The sequence below is a fragment of the Panthera pardus genome, unplaced genomic scaffold (assembly GCF_024362965.1).
Source record: "Panthera pardus isolate Hobbes unplaced genomic scaffold, ASM2436296v1 HiC_scaffold_27, whole genome shotgun sequence".
Classification (NCBI taxonomy): domain Eukaryota; kingdom Metazoa; phylum Chordata; class Mammalia; order Carnivora; family Felidae; genus Panthera; species Panthera pardus.
In genome coordinates this window covers 68441522-68462091 of record NW_026526843.1, presented here as the reverse complement: position 1 = coordinate 68462091, position 20570 = coordinate 68441522, and the positions used below count along the sequence as shown (strand labels likewise).

The 20570-nt window shown below is 38.2% G+C and overlaps 1 protein-coding gene across 2 annotated transcripts in view; it reads right to left on the bottom strand.

Annotated features, from left to right (window-relative positions):
* Positions 1-20570, bottom strand: part of TEX11 (testis expressed 11) — a 246857-nt gene that overhangs the window by 187066 nt on the left and 39221 nt on the right. For both annotated transcript variants that reach the window (XM_019428651.2, XM_019428652.2), the window contains exons 8-9: positions 18769-18849; positions 6345-6430 (exon numbers count right to left, since the gene is read on the bottom strand). In XM_019428651.2, coding sequence (XP_019284196.1) covers positions 6345-6430; positions 18769-18849 — 167 coding nt within the window. The remainder of the gene's footprint in view (positions 1-6344; positions 6431-18768; positions 18850-20570) is intronic.

Genomic DNA, 20570 nt, shown 5'->3' with positions numbered 1-20570 from the left:
CAAGATTTTGGGCTGAGAATAAAGGGAAAATAAAGGGATAAACATTAAGGAGCATTAACTGATGCATGGCATCTAGGTGGCTCAGTCAGTTGGGTGGCTGACTCAATTTCCACTCAGGTCATGCTCCTGCAGTTTATGGGTTCGAGCCCCACATTGGGCTCTGCACTGACAGTGTGAAGTCTGCTTGAGATTCTCTCTCTCCCTCTCTCTCTACCCCCCCACCTCTCTCTCTCTCTCAAAATAAGTAAATAAACTTTAAAAAAAACTGATACAAATTTTCATTGGGCTCATATACTGAATCATCAATATTTGTGCATAAAATACACTTCTATTTCCTTTGTTCTTTCCTTATTAGAAGACCTCTGGTGGGGTGTGTGGCTGGCTCAGTCAGTAGAGCATGCAATGCATGATCTTGGGGTTGTAGGTTCAAGCCCCACATTGTGTATAAAGATTACTTAAAAATATAAAATCTTTAGGGGCGCCTGGGTGGCTCAGTCAGTTAAGCAGCCAACATCGGCTCAGGTCATGATCTCACGGTCCATGAGTTCAAGCCCCGCGTCGGGCTCTGTGCTGACAGCTCAGAGCCTACAGCCTGTTTCAGATTCTGTGTCTCCCTCTCTCTGACCCTCCCCCATTCATGTTCTGTCTCTCTCTGTCTCAAAAATAAATAAACGTTAAAAAAATTTTTTTAAATAAAATCTTTAAAAAAAAAACAGAAGACCTCTGGTAATATATATTCCTGTATAAGCACAGTAAAGGCTAAGCACTGATAAATAAAAATATCTCATAAATACTTACCTTATTGTAAACATAATAGCTATTTTGAAACCCAACATGGAAATTTCTAACTAATCTAGTTCACTACCTCTAAGCACTATGAATTTAGAAAACAGTAGCATAATTTTTGCTAAATTCTCCTCTTTTGATCCCATGAGAGATGCAAGAAGTTTTACAGAAGCAGGAAAGAGACACACATCCCATGCAGAGTAAAAACTATTCCTAACTAATAGGAAGCAACTCACATTAGCTACCAATTGAGTCAGGTTTTAGATTAGCTTTAGAGAAATTAAAAGTGGTGTTAGAGGGCACGTGGGTGGCTCAGTCGGTTGGCGTCTGACTTAGGCTCAGGTCATGATCTCGTGTTTCTTGAGTTCAGGCCCCAGCCTGCTTTGGATTCTGTGTCTCCCCTCTCTCCGCCCCTCCCCTGTTTGTGCTCTCTCTCTCTGTCTCTCAAAAAATGAACAAATGTTTAAAAACAATTTTTTTAAGTGGTGTTAGAAGACCTCAAAAATTACTCCTCCTCTAACATACTGTCTACCTAATCCAAAAAGTCTAGCACACTACGTCTAGATTGTGGGGTTTTTTAAAAGAAAATATAAACTCTAGGGGCACCTAGGTAGCTCAGTTGATTAAGCATCCGATTCTTGGTTTTGGCTCAGGTCATTATCTCCCAGTTCATGGGTTCAAGTCCCATGTCACGTTCTGCGCTTACAGCTGTGGAGCCTGCTTAGGATATTCTCTCTCTCTCTCTGCCCCTCCCCTGCTCGCTCTCTCTCTCTCTCTCTCAAAATAAGTAAACATTAAAAAAAGAAAATATAAACTGTAATCACGGTCTCAGAAGAACGCTGAAGAAATCACGCATGCTTTCTTTGGATTCTGAAGGGGAAAGGGCAGCACAGAGCTCTCGCACAAAGGGTTGAGAAATACTCCCAATTTAACCTACAAAGAACTTGTCAGGAATTTATAAGCAATCTCTGACCCATAGGTCAAAGAAATAGGGTCATTTATATTTCATTTATTAAGATCAATTAGATTATTTTTTATAGAACACCTTCAGGGCTTTATCCAATTCTCCATGATTTTGTTCAATTCAAATGTCTTCTGTCATCTTCTCAATCTATTTCACTGTCTCTAACAAGAGATCACCAAATCAGAATTGTCCCATGTATACTCTTTGGCTTGGTTTCATTCCATTAATTTTCCTTATTTACAGTCCATTTTGAAAAAACTCCTCAATTCCTTAAATCCTCCAAATGCATTTCAATGATTGTCATGTCTTCCTTGTCATTTAACATATTAAAAAACCTTTTAAGAACTATTTGTGGCACACCTTGGTGGCTCAGTTGGTTGAGCACTGGACTCTTGATTTCAGCTCAGGTCATGATCTCATGGTTTGTGAGTTCAAGCTCCACATTGGGATCTGCACTCAGCACAGAGCCTGCTTGGGAATTTTTCTCTCTCCCTCCCTCTCTCTCTGCCCTTCTCCCCACTAAAAATAAATGAATAAACATTTTTTTAAACTTTGAAAAATGTTAATACTGAACATTTATGAGTGTGGGATTACAAAGGACTTTTACTTACCATATATATTTGTAACATTTAAATTTTTATAATTAGCATATATAACTTCTTTAGTCAGCAAAGAAATTTTATTTTATTTAATCAGCAAAGAAATTTTAAACATTCCTACTATATCCACTATATTACCCTTTCATTTTGACAGTTTTCCTCTATATTTAATTTGCCACAATTAGCAAATAGGTCTTCTTACAGCAAAAGGAAAAAAAAGTGAGCCTCCCAAGTGTTTCCCAACCAGTAGCTCCAAGTAACATAGTTGAATGATTTAGAAAAAAACTACTAGACATAAAAGAAAAATTATCCATGATTAAGAATATGACTAAGGTAGAGGTTAGAGTGGGAGAGAGCCAAAGCATAAGAGACTCTTAAAAACTGAGAACAAACTGAGGGTTGATGGGGGGTGGGAGGGAGGGGAGAGTGGGTGATGGGTATTGACGAGGGCACCTTTTGGGATGAGCACTGGGTGTTGTATGGAAACCAATTTGACAATAAACTTCATATATTGAAAAAAAAAAAGAATATGACAAAGGTTTGGGATTAAAGTCCTTTTCTCCCAGGGAGAAAAAATATCTGTAAAATCTCTGCAGTAAATCAGTGTAACCACGAAGCCTTTTGAGTTAGACTTATTTGTATTTGTTTGGTTTACAGTGCTTCTTTTAGAATACTAATTAGTTACAGTGCAATTTCTGTACACCTTTTATAAAAAGCCAAATTTAACATAATATATATACAAATTGTTAGGACTTTAAAAGATCAACACTACATTTAAATTCCACCAGGACAATTGAAATCCCCTAGATTGTGGAAGAAAGAAAGTTCTGTATCTGTCAATAGTCTCTTCCCATCTACTTATGCGTGTCTTATGCTAGGAGCAGAGAGCAGAGCTCAATAGGCAAGAACTACAAAAGGGGAGGAGTTGGAGGGAGGAAATTTTTTTTAAAGTTTATTTATTTTTTAATAATCTCTACACCCAACATGGGGACTGAACCACACTTCAAGATCAAGCGTCATATGCTCTTCCAACTGAGCCAGCCAGGTGGCCCAAAAAAATGCATTTTATTAAACAAAAGAACTCTTAAATATTATTTCCAAAGCTAGCATTCTGATTTCAAAGACCTCAAATTTTATATTGAACAGAGTCCTAACTAAATTTGTCATTGAATACACTGAGGTGGGTACCTTGATTCCTATAGTAAAGTAACCTAAAGGATTCCCAAATTTCATTCATAATTACAGCAAGATTCCCTTAATCTGTGGACCTCTAATAAGGGGACATGATCAAAAGAATGTGGCAGAAAGCAGGAATAATAGCAGCTGTTCATGAACTTTTCATAGCAAAATAAAAGGCAGGGAGAGACAAAAACTGAGAAAGGTCCTGAATTGAGTGAGATCTGTTAACAAGAATTGAGAGACAGAAAAGAACTTTATAAATAATACTCACCACCACCCTTTATGTTCTAGGCTTCTATTTCAACAAAATTCTAATATACTATAGCAATTTTTATATCTTATTTGTGTAAAACTGTGGTTTTTCCTTTTAGACTAAATGGGTACTTTCAAATTGTATATAACCTGTACCTTAAGATATTCACTAACTTCAAAAGACTTAAGCCTGTAGAAAGCACACTCACTTTCCATTGCCTCCTTCTGGTATAAAATTTATAGAGAAGGATGCTTAATTAGCAGCTGTTTATTCCTGCTGTAGCACCAACTGCTCCCAATACTCAACACATGGATAATTAAAGCACAAAGAAAAATGGCTCCAAAGATTAGCAGTGTATGATAGAAAATGTAGGTGTTTGTCTTTATGATATACTTACCTGGGAAATCAATAAGTAATCCACATTTGATATGACTGTCATAAATTTCAGAATAAACTAGTGGACTGGCCACATTAGGGTTCATTTGCTGTAAATAGCAAACATGTCATCTAGAGATAGCAGCAACAGCTACCATTTACTAAGCAGTTTTCTATTTCCCAAGCAAGTTATTGAATGCTCTACAATACATATATCAACATATTTAAGTTGTGCAATAATCATAAAAAGTAGGTATCACAATATTAATAATTTCACACCAAAATCATAGATGACTCAAATTTTGACTGAGTTGATCTAATACTAGAAAAACTATCCATTGTGCTAAAATTCCTATCGTTAATAAGATTGATATATTTTTTGCCTCTTTTACAACACACTAAAATATAATTTTTCAGGGCATTTGAAAATACTTCACCAAGTTATTTTTATATCCCCAAAAGAGGAGAAAAATACAACCAAGCAGAGATTAAAATCATATATAATAACTAGCACTAGATAGAATTCAAGTTCTTCCTGTTTTCTCCATTCTCATTCTAATTACAAGAACACAAAAGACTCAAAATGCAGTGGTTCTCTATTAAATTTATCATATAGATTTTGATGAAAATATGACTGTGGGTCAAATTATATTCCTAAAAATATAGCCAATAAATATACAGTAAAAATCTGATGGGGCACCTGTGTGGCTCAGTCAGTTAAGCATCAGATTTCAGCTCAGGTCATGATCCGTTTGTGGATTCGAGATGCGTCAGGCTCCCCCCCTCTGTCCTTCCCCCACTCTCTCACTCTCTCTCTCTCTCTCTCTCTCTCTCTCTCTCAAAAATAAAAAACATTAAAATAAATTAAACCTGTTATAAAACCCATGCTAAACTAGTCAGCTCCTTTGGTTATAATTGAAATAATTCAATTTATTAAAATGTGATTATATAATTATAAAGTGATTTCCACTTGTGTGAAACATTCTAAATTGAGACAAGTATATCTCTTATAACTGTATAAGCCTGTTCTGCGAGACATGGTTCTTTATAGACTTTGATCACTCTTTACACTTTAAAAAGTCTTTTACATAAAAAGTTATTTGCATAAATATTTGGTTAGAGATATATACACCTGTGATTGCTATAATCTTAAAGTCCATATATGTATTATTTTGTTAGTGGCAAATGTAATTTTCACCATAGTCAAACTAACCCTGAAAATATCTCCAAATAACCAGAACTAACCCTATACTGAGAATGGAGAAACATTTAGTGAATTGATTTGATGTATTTCACTCCATAATCTTTTGAGGTCCAAAGCACCTTATGTGACATCTCCAGAAAAATTCATTTTTCACATAAATTCATTTAACTAGCAATTATTAAGTATCTACTATGTGTCAGAACCTGTGCTGTGCCTAGGTATTTGGCCAAAGACAGAGTTCTTGTATACAGTTGTTATATTTTTACGCTATTCCCTTAATATTTATAGATTCAACACAACAGTATAAATATTAGTATAATACTGATCATATAGTAAGTGCTAAATATATACTTATTTCAATGATATTAAAATACCAAAATTCACTTAAGACTAACAATTTTAGGGGCGCCTGGGTGGCTCAGTCGGTTGAGCATCCGACTTCGGCTCAGGTCATGATCTCACGGTTCGTGAGTTCGAGCCCCATGTTGGGCTCTGTGCTGACAGCTCCGGGCCTGGAGCCTGCTTCAGATTCTGTGTCTCCCTCTCTCTCTGCTCCTCCCCTGCTCACACTCTGTCTCTCTCTCAAAAATAAACAAAGATTAAAAAAAATTTTTTTAATTCATGTCTTTAAAAAAAAAAGATTAACAATTTTAGCTGATCCTGATCCTATTCTCACCCATCTACCTTACACTCTGGGGTTGGCGGACAGCAATATGTACCAAAACAAAAATTTTTTTTTAATTCCATGTTCTTGATGGTGATACAAAGGAGGAATTAAAGAAGAACATACACTTCTGTTATATCAATAATAGAATACATTTTCCTATCAACTGGCAACATGTAAGAATAAACAACACATGTTAAAGGAATAAATAAATTTAGCATGTTGGCTTTTGACATCACAGAATGTTTAAACTGACAAAGTACCATACAGTAAGTATTAAGTGAACTGTATGATATCCCTAAATTTTTTATTTATATTACCTAAGCCAGAAAGAACTTTCATCATATTTATTCTGCTTGTAGGCTTCTATTCCAAAGTTGTAACAGAGAATATGAAGATATCCAGTCTGCAATAATAAAAAAAAAAAGTCAGATTCATGATTTAAAGTATTCTGTGCATCAAAATAACCCAATCTTCCTTATCAAAACCTCCAAAATTATGTAAAGAGGAGTTACAAAATATTCATGTTGAGGCATTAGTTATATATGGAAAGTACAATACATTACTATTAGAACTTGAAAGGTACTTTGTAACAGGAAATGGGAAACCTAATCATTGCCTAGCAAAACAACAACCTCCTCTGCAGGTTGCCAAATCCAGTAAGAGGCATTATTAGGTCAGCGAGTATAGTCAAAAGAAAAAAAAATCACCATGGAAGGGGATTTTTTTAGAGCAAGACAACTTTTAAAAAATTCTAAAGTTTTGGGGTGCCTGGATGGCTCAGTTCGTTCAGCGCTCAAGTCTGGCTCAGGTCACGAATCTCACAGTTTGTGAGTTCAAGCCTGACATGGGGGGTCTGTACTGATAGAGTGGAGCCTGCTTTGGATTCTCTCTCTCTCTTTCTCTCTCTCTCTCTCTCTCTCTCTGCCCTTCCCCTGCCCTCTCTTACTTGCTCTCTCTCAAAAATAAATTTTAAAAAATTCTAAAGTTTTGAAATGCATCCAACACAAGTCATAGGACTTATTTAATTTAGATATAGCTTAATGAACCTTCTTTAACAACAAAAATATTCATTTTTTAATGTTTATTTTTGAGAGAGAGAAAGAGACAGAGTGAGAGCAGAGGAGGGGCAAAGAGAGAGGGAGACACAGAATCCGAAGCAGGCTCCAGGCTCCACGCTGTCAGTCAGCCCCGACATGGTGCTCAAACCCACAAATCGTGAGATCATGACCTGAGCTGAAGTTGGAGGTTTAACCGACTGAGCCACCCAGGCACCCCCACAACAAAAATATTCTTTACATAAATTACCACTAAGATAAAAGTAGAAATGAGTATGTGAATGGTGCCATTGGAAAATACTTTTTATGGATTATCAGCATCTTTGTGCCTGCATCAATGCCATATCGTACACAATTTTCATCTGTCAAAATACTAGGAAATAGAATAAGAGAAAAATTTTTTAATTCTAAAAATTTATCCAACTATCCCTTCAATATTTATAGACACCATCTCTCCAAAATCTGATATACCCATATAATGGAATCCTTTATGAGTTTTACCTGAGACTACAGAAGCAGACCTTCAATTACGAATCCAAGATCTGAGGCAAGTTATTCATAAGTAATGTATAAAGACCTGTCTTCCTTCAAAAAAGTTTCCTTTTGAATTACAGTACATTCAGAAAGAAATTCAATATGCATGCCTGAGCACTTCAGACCTACTGTATATTTGAATCTAAAATAAAGAACAGTCTTGGTAATGTGGGACTGGCAAGAATCCAGAAGTACTTAAATGCATTCTTGACACTTCAGCAGAAAAAGCTTAACCCATTACATGCCCCAGATCCCACAGGTTCACACACCAATTATACAGCTATACTGGTATAATGCAGCTCACATCCATTTACTACAGAGAAGCCTGCAACTAACTTGTACAGGAGAAAATGGAAAATAAAACTTTCTATGAACATCTAATTGTACTGAGTCTTCATTCAGTTTCCTTAGTATTTGTCTCAGCCCTCACAATACCTTCAAGTATACCTATGTTAAATGTTACTTCCTAGGAACAAAAAAAAGAATAGAAAATAATAAACTTACAACAACAAAGCTACAAAATACTAAAATATCTTTCAAGAGACTCACAGCTTATTTTCAATGTAATGACAAGAAAAATCTTTTTAACTACCAATACTGCTCCATGCACTCATTTATACATTCGATAATAAATATTTACTAAGCATCTCCTGTCTATCAGGCACTATTTTATTTTATTTTTTCAACGTTTTTTATTTATTTTTGGGACAGAGAGAGACAGAGCACGAACGGGGGAGGGGCAGAGAGAGAGGGAGACACAGAATCGGAAACAGGCTCCAGGCTCCGAGCCATCAGCCCAGAGCCTGAAGCGGGGCTCGAACTCACGGGCCGCGAGATCGTGACCTGGCTGAAGTCGGACGCTTAACCGACTGCGCCACCCAGGCGCCCCTATCAGGCACTATTTTAGTCATTACAGATAGATCAGCAAACAAAACAGACAAAATGGGGTATGAAGTATTAAAATTCATAAAAATAGGTCTTTAACAAATATGTTCCACTGCCCCTGGGAAGATGGCGGCATAGGAGGACGCTGGGCTCACCGCGTCCTGCTGATCACTCAGATTCCACCTACACCTGCTGAAAGGGCGGGCCTACACCGGCCGACTCCATCTTGTTCTGTGTTCTCCACCTTGAGTGACTATGTCCCCGACATGACCCCTTTTCCGGGAAAATCACAGAAACCTCAGACTGCGCCTCCTCCCCTTGAGTAACCTCCCGCTCACCCGTTTAAACTTCCTGATCAAAACACGCCCAGCGACCTGCGTAACAGGACTCCGACCCTTCCCCAGCCAATCAGCCGAGGCCACGACCCTTCCCCAGCCAATCGGCTGAGGCCACAGCCATTACCTCACCAACTGCCCCTAGACCCCTATAAAACCTTTGTGCTTTTGAAACTCGCTCTCTCTCCCTGGTATCTCATCGCTGCGTCGGTGCAGGTAGGGGATTGAGCTCGAGCTAGCTCGAATAAAGGTTCTTTTGCTTTTGCATCGGACTCGGCTCCCTGGTGGTCTTTGGGGATCACGAATTCTGGGCATAACACTGCCTAAATAACCCAGAAAACCACCAGAAGACTAGCAGAACGGAGTCTCCAGAGCCAAGGGCAGAGGAGAGGCCCACGAAAGAGGGTAGGAAGGGCGGGGAGGCGGGGAGGTGGTGCGCACTCCACGGACTGGAGGGAGGGAGCCAGGGGGGAGGGGCAGCCCGCCGGCCAAGCAGAGGCCCTGAGTCTGGCTTGCAAAAGCGGAGGGGCCAGACGGAGTGTGTTCTGACAGCAAGCGGGCCTTAACATCTGGAAGGTTCTAAGTTGACAGCTCTGCTCGGAGAGCGGGAAGGCTAGAGAACAACGGGAGGGAGAGTTGTTGAGGCCCCGACGACAGAGCTCAGCTTGGTGGGGAACAAAGGCGCTCAGCAGCGACATCTTCCTCGCCCATCCCCCAGCCAAAATCCCAAAGGGAACCAGTTCCTGCCAGGGAACTTGCTTGCTCCGCGCAAACACCCAAAGCTGCGCTTCTGCGGATCCATCCCTCCAGCGGCGGGTCTGACTCCCTCCCGGTGCCACAGGGTCCCTCCCGAAGCGGATCTCCGAAGGATAAGTGAGCTGAGCCTGCCCCTCCTGCCCCTGTGCACCTTGCCGATCCCCCCAGCTAATACGCCAGATCCCCAACACCACAAGCCTGGCAGTGTGCAAGTAGCCCAGAGGGGCCACACCAACCCACAGTGAATCCCGCCCCTAGGAGAGGGGAAAAGAAGGTACCCACCAGTCTGACTGTGGCCCCAGCGGTGGGCTGGGGGCAGACATCAGGTCTGACTGCGGCCCTGCCCACCAACGCAAGTTATTCAAGACAGAACAGGGGAAGTGCCCTGCAGTTCCGCACCACTCCAGGGACTATCTAAAATGACGAAACGGAAGAATTCCCCTCAAAAGAATCTCCAGGAAATAACAACAGCTAATGAACTGATCAAAAAGGATTTAAACAATATAACAGAAAGTGAATTTAGAATAATAGTCATAAAATTAATCGCTGGGCTTGAAAACAGTATAGAGGACAGCAGAGAATCTATTGCTACAGAGATCAAGGAACTAAGGAACAGTCAGGAGGACCAAAAAAATGCTATAAATGAACTGCAAAATAAAATGGAGACAACCACGGCTCGGATTGAAGAGGCAGAGGAGAGAATAGGTGAACTAGAAGATAAAATTATGGAAAAAGAGGAAACTGAGAAAAAGAGAGATAAAAAAAATCCAGGAGTATGAGGGGAGAATTAGAGAACTAAGTGATGCAGTAAAGAGAAATAATCTACGCATAACTGGTATTCCAGAGGAGGAAGAGAGAGAGAAAGGTGCTGAAGGTGTACTTGAAGAAATCATAGCTGAGAACTGCCCTGAACTGGGGAAGGAAAAAGGCACTGAAATCCAAGAGGCACAGAGAACTCCCTTCAGATGTAACTTGAATCGATCTTCTGCACGACATAGCATAGTGAAACTGGCAAAATACAAGGATAAAGAGAAAATTCTGAAAGCAGCTAGGGATAAGTGCTGTAACATATAAAGGGAGAGCGATAAAACTCGTGATGGATCTCTCTACTGAAACTTGGCAGGCCAGAAAGGAATGGCAGGAAATCTTCAATGTCATGAACAGAAAAAATATGCAGCTGAGAATCCTTTATCCAGCAAGTCTCTCATTTAGAATAGAAGCAGAGATAAAAGTCTTCCCAAACAAACAAAAACTGAAGGAATTCGTCACCACTAAACCAGCCCTACAAGAGATCCTAAGGGGGATCCTGTGAGACAAAGTACCAGAGACATCACTACAACCATGAAACCTACAGACATCACAATGACTCTAAACCCATATCTTTCTATAATAACACTGAATGTAAATGGACTAAATGCTCCAGCCAAAAGACACAGGGTATCAGAATGGATAAAAAAACAAGACCCATCTATTTGCTGTCTACAAGAGACTCATTTTAGACTTGAGGACACCTTCAGATTGAAAGTGAGAGGATGGAGAAATATTTATCATGCTACTGGAAGCCAAAAGAAAGCTGGAGTAGCCATACTTCTATCAGACAAACTAGACTTTAAATTAAAGGCTGTAACAAGAGATGAATAAGGGCATTATATAATAATTACAGGGTCTATCCACCAGGAAGAGCTAACAATTATAAATGTCTATGCACCGAATACTGGAGCCCCCAAATATATAAAACAACTACTCACAAACATAAGCAACCTTATTGATAAGAATGTGGTCATTGCAGGGGACTTTAACACCCCACTTACAGAAATGGATAGATCATCTAGACACACAGTCAATAAAGAAACAAGGGCCCTGAATGATACATTGGATCAGATGGACTTGACAGATCTATTTAGAACGCTGCATCCCAAAGCAACAGAATATACTTTCTTCTCGAGTGCACATGGAAAATTCTCCAAGATAGATCACACACTGGGTCACAAAATAGCCCTTCATAAGTATACAAGAATTGAGATCATACCATGCATACTTTCAGACCTCAATGCTCTGAAGCTTGAAATCAACCACAGGAAAAAGTCTGGAAAACCTCCAAAAGCATGGAGGTTAAAGAACACCTTACTAAAGAATGACTGGGTCAACCAGGCAATTAGAGAAGAAATTAAAAAATATATGGAAACAAACGAAAATGAAAATACAACAATCCAAACGCTTTGGGATGCAGCGAAGGCAGTCCTGAGAGGAAAATACATTGCAATCTAGGCCTATCTCAAGAAACAAGAAAAATCCCAAATACAAAATCTAACAGCACACCTAAAGGAAATAGAAGCAGAACAGCAAAGGCAGCCGAAACCCAGCAGAAGAGAAATAATAAAGATCAGAGCAGAAATAAACAATATAGAATCTAAAAAAACTGTTGAGCAGATCAATGAAACTAAGAGTTGGTTTTTTGAAAAAATAAACAAAATTGATAAACCTCTTCTCTTTTTGAGAACAAAAAGAAAAGGGAGATGACCCAAATAGATAAAATCATGAATGAAAATGGAATTATTACAACCAATCCTTCAGAGGTACAAGCAATTATCAGGGAATACTATGAAAAATTATACGCCAACAAACTGGACAACCTGGAAGAAATGGACAAATTCCTAAACACCCACACACTTCCAAAACTCAATCAGGAGGAAATAGAAAGCTTGAACAGACCCATAACCAGCGAAGAAATTGAATCAGTCATCAAAAATCTCCCAACAAATAAGAGTCCAGGAACAGATGGCTTCCCAGGGGAGTTCTACCAGATGTTTAAAGCAGAGATAATACCTATCCTTCTCAAGCTATTCCAAAAAATAGAAAGGGAAAGAAAACTTCCAGACTCATTGTATGAAGCCAGTATTATTTTGATTCCTAAACCAGACAGAGACCCAGTAAAAAAAGAGAACTACAAGCCAATATCCCTGATGAATATGGATGCAAAAATTCTCAATAAGATACTAGCAAATCGAATTCAACAGCATATAAAAAGAATTATTCACCATGATCAAGTGGGATTCATTCCTGGGATGCGGGGCTGGTTCAACATTTGCAAATCAATCAACGTGATACATCACATTAATAAAAGAAAAGATAAGAACCATATGATCCTGTCAATCAGTGCCGAAAAGGCATTTAACAACATTCAGCATCCTTTCCTAATAAAAATCCTCGAGAAAGTCGGGAAAGAAGGAACATACTTAAACATCATAAAAGCCATTTATGAAAAGCCCACAGGTAACATCATCCTCAATGGGGAAAAACTGAGAGCTTTTTCCCTGAGATCAGGAACACGACAGGGATGTCCACTCTCATTGCTGTTGTTTAACATAGTGTTGGAAGTCCTAGCATGAGCAATCAGACAACAAAAGGAAATCAAAGGCATCAAATTGGCAAAGATGAAGTCTAGCTTTCGCTCTTTGCAGATGACATGATATTATACATGGAAAATCCGATAGACTCCACCAAAAGTCTGCTAGAACTGATACATGAATTTAGCAAAGTTGCAGGATACAAAATCAATGTACAGAAATCAGTTGCATTCTTATACACTAATAATGAAGCAACAGAAAGACAAATAAAGAAACTGATCCCATTCACAATTGCACCAAGAAGCATAAAATACCTAGGGATAAATCTAACCAAAGATGTAAAAGATCTGTATGCTGAAAACTATAGAAAGCTTATGAAGGAAATTGAAGAAGATATAAAGAAGTGGAAAAACATTCCGTGCTCATGGATTGGAAGAATAAATATTGTCAAAATGTCAATACTACCCAAAGCTATGTACACATTGAATGCAATCCCAATCAAAATTGCATCAGCATTCTTCTCAAAGCTAGAACAAGCAATCCTAAAACTCATATGGAACCACAAAAGGCCCTGAATAGCCAAAGTAATTTTGAAGAAGAAGACCAAAGCAGGAGGCATCACAATCCCAGACTTTAGCCTCTACTACAAAGCTGTCATCATCAAGACAGCATAGTATTGGCACAAGAACAGACACATAGACCAATGGAATAGAATAGAAACCCCAGAACTAGACCCACAAACATATGTCCAACTAATCTATGACAAGCGGGAAAGGACATCCAATGGAAAAAAGACAGTCTCTTTAACAAATGGTGCTGGGAGAACTGGACAGCAACATGCAGAAGGATGAAACTAGACCACTTTCTCACACCATTCACAAAAAGAAACTCAAAATGGATAAAGGACCTGAATGTGAGACAAGAAACCATCAAAACCCTAGAGGAGAAAGCAGGAAAAGACCTCTCTGACCTCAGTCATAGCAATTTCTTACTTGACTCATGCCTTCCCAAAGGCAAGGGAATTAAAAGCAAAAATGAATTACTGGGACCTTATGAAGATAAAAAGCTTCAGCACAGCAAAGGAAACAACCAACAAAACTAAAAGGCAACAAATGGAATGGGGAAAGATATTTGCAAATGACATATCGGACAAAGGGCTAGTATCCAAAATCTATAAAGAGCTCACCAAACTCCACACCCGAAAAACAAATAATCCAGTGAAGAAATGGGCAGAAAACATGAATAGACACGTCTCTAAAGAAGACATCCATGGCCAACAGGCACATGAAAAGATGCTCAACGTCGCTCCTCATCAGCGAAATACAAATCAAAACCACACTCAGATATCACCTCACGCCAGTCAGAGTGGCCAAAATGAACAAATCAGGAGACTATAGATGCTGGAGAGGATGTGGAGAAACAGAAACACTCTTGCACTGTTGGTGGGAATGCAAACTGGTGCAGCCACTCAGGAAAACAGTGGCTTTATTAAATATTAAATATTAATATTAATTAAATATTAAATATTAAAAATAGACCTACCCTCTGACCCAGCAGTAGCACTGCTAGGAATTTACCCAAGGGATACAGGAGTGCTGATGCATAGGGGCACTTGTAACCCAATGTTTATAGCAGCACTCTCAACAATAGCCAAATTATGGAAAGGGTCTAAATGTCCGTCAACTGATGAATGGATAAAGAAATTGTGGTTTATATACACAATGGAGTACTACGTGGCAATGAGAAAGAATGAAATATGGCCCTTTGTAGCAACGTGGATGGAACTGGAGAGTGTGATGCTAAGTGAAATAAGCCATACTGAGAAAGACAGATACCATATGTTTTCACTCTTATGTGGATCCTGAGAAACTTAACAGAAACCCATGGGGGAGGGGAAGGAGAAAAAAAAAAAGAGGTTAGAGTGGGAGAGAGCCAAAGCATAAGAGACTCTTAAAAACTGAGAACAAACTGAGGGTTGATGGGGGGTGGAAGGGAGGGGAGGGTGGGTGATGGGTATTGAGGAGGGCACCTTTTGGGATGAGCACTGGGTGTTGTATGGAAACCAATTTGACAATAAATTTCATATATTGAAAAAAATAAAAATAAAAAATATATGTTCCCAGCCTTCTATGGAGTATTAACCTTTCATTTTGCAAGCAATACACATGGCAAAAAAAAAAAAATACAAAGAAGGCAGAGATCTGTAAGTGTGTTGTATATTGGTCATACAGAAAGGGACTTATGCAAGATTCAGGACCCATGGGATCTCTAGAACCTCCAGCCACTGTTATATCTACCAGCCCAGAAATGATAGCTCCAACTGAATATCTACTTTACAATGCCAACATGAGATTATATGGATGATTTTTAAAACTCTATTAGATATTGCTGCTACAAATGAATTTGATCACTAACTTTTCAGTTCAATCAGAGGTTTTGTATTTTTAATTAACCAGATAAGTTAATCTTCTACATATTACTTTATATATTAGGATTTTAACTCAGAAAAAAACAAACTTCCTATTATTTTTCCAGTCCCAAGTTCCAAGCTATTTTCTTTGTGATTCTGTTATGTTTTATACGTTTATAGATCATGTATTTTTTAATTTTGTTCAATTATAACGGTGTAGCAATAATTGAATGATAATTGCCTGGCTTTCTTCCTTAATGGCTTTAAGACATTTACCTTCCAATCCCTCCCTGACTCAGCTTTCTTTAATCCTCTGATAGCTCAATAATAACCAACAATAGGTCATTAGTTACTTCTCTTGTACCCTAAGACACAATTTTCCAAACACTTAATTTCTCTGCTGAACCAATACAGAGTCACCTTCTGCCTTCATGTTAACACTTTACAGTAATTCCTAACCCAGTTTTGGCATACAGGAAGGATGTCTCAGAAAAAGAGGATTGGTTTATTTAGTTCATTAATTCCTTTTAAGCGAATAACTTTATGTTAGCTCTTCTCTAACCTGTATCTGATCATTTCCTCTCATAAGATTTTCTGCTCTAGATTTTCAAGTCCCGTCTAAACCTTAAGCCCATCAAAAACACACTACATAATTTCATTGACCTTTAAAATTGTTAGTGTCCTGGGATGCCTAGGTGGCTCAGTCAGTTGAAGATCAGACTCTTGATTTCAGCTCAGGTTATGATCCCAGGGTTGTGGGATTGAGTCGCATGTAAGGTTCCATGAGCATGCAGCCTACTTGGGATTCTCTTCTCTCCTCTGCCTCTCTTCCCCACTCGTTCTCTCTCTCTCTCTCTCTCTCTCTCTCTCTCTCTCAAAATAAATAAATAAGCTTCAAAAAATTAAAACTGTTAGTGTCCTAACAATATAATTCTATCAACCACCTTCCACATAAAATACAAACTCTGAACTCTAGAATTAAAGGTCATTTACTAGTAGCCCCAATCTGACAAAGGCATAATTACTCTTGTATTATATATACTAGATCTTCTAATTCAGCCCTTTCCTCTCTCTCTGCATGTGCTTTTCCCTTTATCACCTCTAACACTTTGCAAGATACCAAAAACTTTCTTTTCCTAAACACTACCTAAGAGTCTCCTTTCATATCTTCAATATACTATTCAGCGTCCATTTACTCTCCAAAGCATATTAAAGAAAGGTCTCTGTCTTAAAGCAAATTATAATGTGAAATAGATAGCAACAGAGCCAGAGCCAAAAGAAAGAGATGGTAAAAACATTAAAATGCAAACAATCCAAGAGATTTTACAAAAAAAAGTTTTTAATTAATTAGAGTTCAGAAAAGTTGCTGGATATCAAACATTTAAAAGCAGCTTCATTCTTATACATTCTTATACATCAATCAATTTAAGAATATAATATTTAAGATATCACTTATGATAGCAAATGAATATGAAATATCTTTATGCAGAAAATTACAAAACTATGTTGAGAAACATTAAAGAAAATTATATAAGTTAGGATTTATCAGTCAAGGATAGGAAAACTCAATATTATATAGATAGTGATGCTCTCCAAATTAATTTAATCAACTATTTCAATCAACATCCCAATAGTTTTTCACCAAACTTAACAAACTGTCTCTAAAATGAATATGGAAGTCTCAAGTCTTAGAAAAGCTACAATGGTGAAAAAGAACAAAGTAGGACCTGTCCTATTAAGACTATACTAGGTTAGGGGTGCCTGGGTGGCTCAGTCGGTAAAGCATCAGACTTCAGCTCAGGTCATGATCTCACAGTTCGTGGGTTTGAGCCCCATGTCAGGCTCTGTGCTGACAGCTGACAGCCTGGAGCCTGCTTCAGATTCTGTGTCTCCCTCTCTCTCTGGCCCTCCCCTGCTCACCCACTGTCTCTCTCTCTCTCTCTCTCTCTCTCTCAAAAATAAATAAACATTAAAAAAAATTAGAGAAGACCATACTAGGTTTGGGGCACCTGGATGGCTCAGTCAGTTAAGCGTCTGACTCTTGATTTTGGCTCAGGTCATTATCCCACGACTGGTGAGTTCAAGCCCCGCATCAGGCTCTGCAGAGCCTGCTTGGGATTCTCTGTCTCTCTGCCCCTATCCCACTCGCACTGTTATTCTCTCTCTCTCTCTCTCTCTCTCTCTCTCTCTCTCTCTCAAAATAAATAAATAAATATACTTTAAAATAAAAATATTTTAAACTGATAAAAGTAACTCGGTAAATATAAAAGTATTATTGTAGTTTCAATTTATAAATCTTTTTTTCTGTATGATATAAAGGGAAAATATATTTAAAAATAAGTATAAATCTATGTTATTGGGCACAAAATATATGTCATTTGTGAACACAGATGTACAGTAACAGAGTTTATGTATAATATTAAAGCTAATAAGGAGCTAAGATGGCAGAGAGGTAGGAGGACCCTAGGCTTGCCTCATCCCTTGAACACAGCTAGATAAGTATAAAATCATTATGAATACCCAATAAATCAATCTGAGGACTGACAGAACAAACTGCACAACTACAGGAAGAGAAGAGGCCACATTGTGGAAGGTAGGAGGTGCAGAGACATGGTTTGGGGGATGAACAGCTGCAGATGTTGCAGAGGGGATGGAGCCCTGGTCATGGACAAAAAGAAGAGACAGAGAGAGAAAGAGGAGAAAGAGAGAGAGAGGTGCACAGGGGATAACACAATCATATAACTGGCAATATGTAAATATTTACTAAATTAAGTTCTATATTATAACAGAGTATTTGGGGGAAAGTAACACCAATCTCACAAGTAGGAACATTCACCCTAATATCCAAATATATCTTTGTTATCAATTCCCTCTGTGATAGTAGAGAATGAAGTAGACATAGTCAGTGAGAAAAGAAAAAGAACAGGATAAGAATAGGAGATGAAGTTGAAAAATTAAAACTTATCAACCCTGGATTTTTTTCAACCCTGGAACTGTGATGAGAACTGGTCTGGGAAGTAGGCTTTATTTACCCTATCAAATTTCTCACACTTCCGCAACCCAAGATAGAAAAACACTGTGGCAGTGATATGACTAACTGTTGTCAACCTTGCCAGCAGGGAAAAAAAAAACCTCTTTTTTTTTTCATTTTTTTCATCACAGAGCTTGAAATATGAAGGAAATATTATCAAAATGGTTTGACAAAAAAGGAAAGCAAAGAAATTTTAAGAAATAACCTTTTGCTTTTTTAAACCCCCTTTCTACTAAAGAACAAAGAAAATATTTCAAAGATCAGCTAAGTAAGTGGAATGGACTCAAATACAATCTCTAAAAGGTTGCATGAAGTAGTAATGATTCTTCCTAGAACTTGATGTAGCTCATGTTCAAACTCTTGGAGAATAAATGCAGATTTCACTCACCATTTTGGGGAGCCTTATCAACATATCCTTACAGCGCAGTGAACATGAAGATGCTCTTTGAAAATCCCCTAAAGCAATTGCCTAGGAAAGTGGAAAAATATCAATAATTGGTTAAAATAAAATGACAAGCTATTTGTCTATAAGTCAATTTAACATATTTGTAACTGGAGTTAAAAAGTCTTAATTTGTTTCCTAGTCTTTTTAGCAACACTGGTTGGTCTAACTACACACAATAGCCAGCTCTAAATACAGAAAAATAAAAATAATCCTGGGTAACACGAGTTGACAGTGAATGGGAGTCATTTACTTTGTTCTGGAAATGGCAAAACTGGTGTACAATCTTATGTTATTATATTATGATATAATGCCATGTCTAATAGATGTTTACCCAGCTTGAATAGCTCTTGCATTTATCTCCACATTAGAGGGATTTTTTTTTATTTATTTACTTATTTATTATTTTAGAGAGAGAATGCACATGCATGAGCATGAGCAAGGGAGAGAGGCAGAGGAAGAGAGAGAAAGACAGAGAGGGAGACAGAGAGAGGGAGAGAGAATCCCAAGCAGGCTCTACGCTTAGTACAAGCCTAATGCAGGGCTCAATCCCACGACCCTGGGATCATGACCTCAGTCCATGAAATCAAGAGTTGGGTAGGGGCGCCTGGGTGGCTCAGTCAGTTAAGTGCCAACTTTGGCTCAGGTACTGATCTCACGGTCCAGTCCGTAAGTTTGAGCCCTGCGTTGGGCTCTGTGCTGACAGCTTGGAGCCTGGAGCCTGCTTCAGATTCTGTGTCTCCCTCTCTCTCTGCTCCTTCCCCACTTGTGCTCTGTCTCTCAAAAATAAATAAACATTAAAAAAATTTTTTAAATAAAAAAAAAAGAGTTGGGCAGATAAGCATCCCTAGAGGGATTTTTAAATGTTAAATAGGAGCTTTTTGTCCTAAAATAGGCTCCTAATAACCTCACAGTCTGAACTGCTGTGAATATCTCTCTCTCCCTCCCTCTCTGCCTCTCCCTGGTTCACATGCACATGTGTTCTCTCAAAATAAATAAATAAACATTAAATAATAATTAAAAATTAAAAAATAAAATGAAGAGCAAAGTTGCAGGGCTCATACTTCCCAATTTCAAAACTTACCACAAGGCTACAGTAATCGAGACTGGTAGTGACAAGGGACGTATAAATCAATGGAATAAAACAGAGTCCAGATATAAATCCTTACATTTAAGATCAAATGACTTTTTATAAGAGTGCAAAGACAATTCAATTAGGAAAAATTGTCTTTTAAAAACAGTGATGCTGGCACTGGATACCCAATGTTAAAGAATGAAGTAGGATACCTACCTCACACCATATGAAAAACTGACTAAAAATGGATGATGGATTCAAATATAAAAGCTAAAAACTATAAAATTCTTAGATTAAAATACAGGAGCGTTAAATCTTCATGACCTCATGTTAGGTGATGATTTCTTAAATATGAAAACTAAGGCTCAAGCAACAAAAACAAAAAATTAATAGATGTAAATTCTCCCCAAATTGATATACAGACTTCACACAACTCCCATCATAATTCCAGAAAAAGATTTTTTGGTAAATGTAGACAATATTTTTGTGAATGTAGATAATATTCTAAAATTCATGTGTAGGCAAAAAACCTCTTTGATCTTGGCCACAGCAACTTCTTACTGAAAACGTCTCCAGAGGCAAGGGGAACAAAAGCAAAAATGAACTACTGGGACCTCCCAAAATAAAAAGCTTCTGCACAGCAAAGGAAGCAATCAGAAAAACTAAAAGGCAA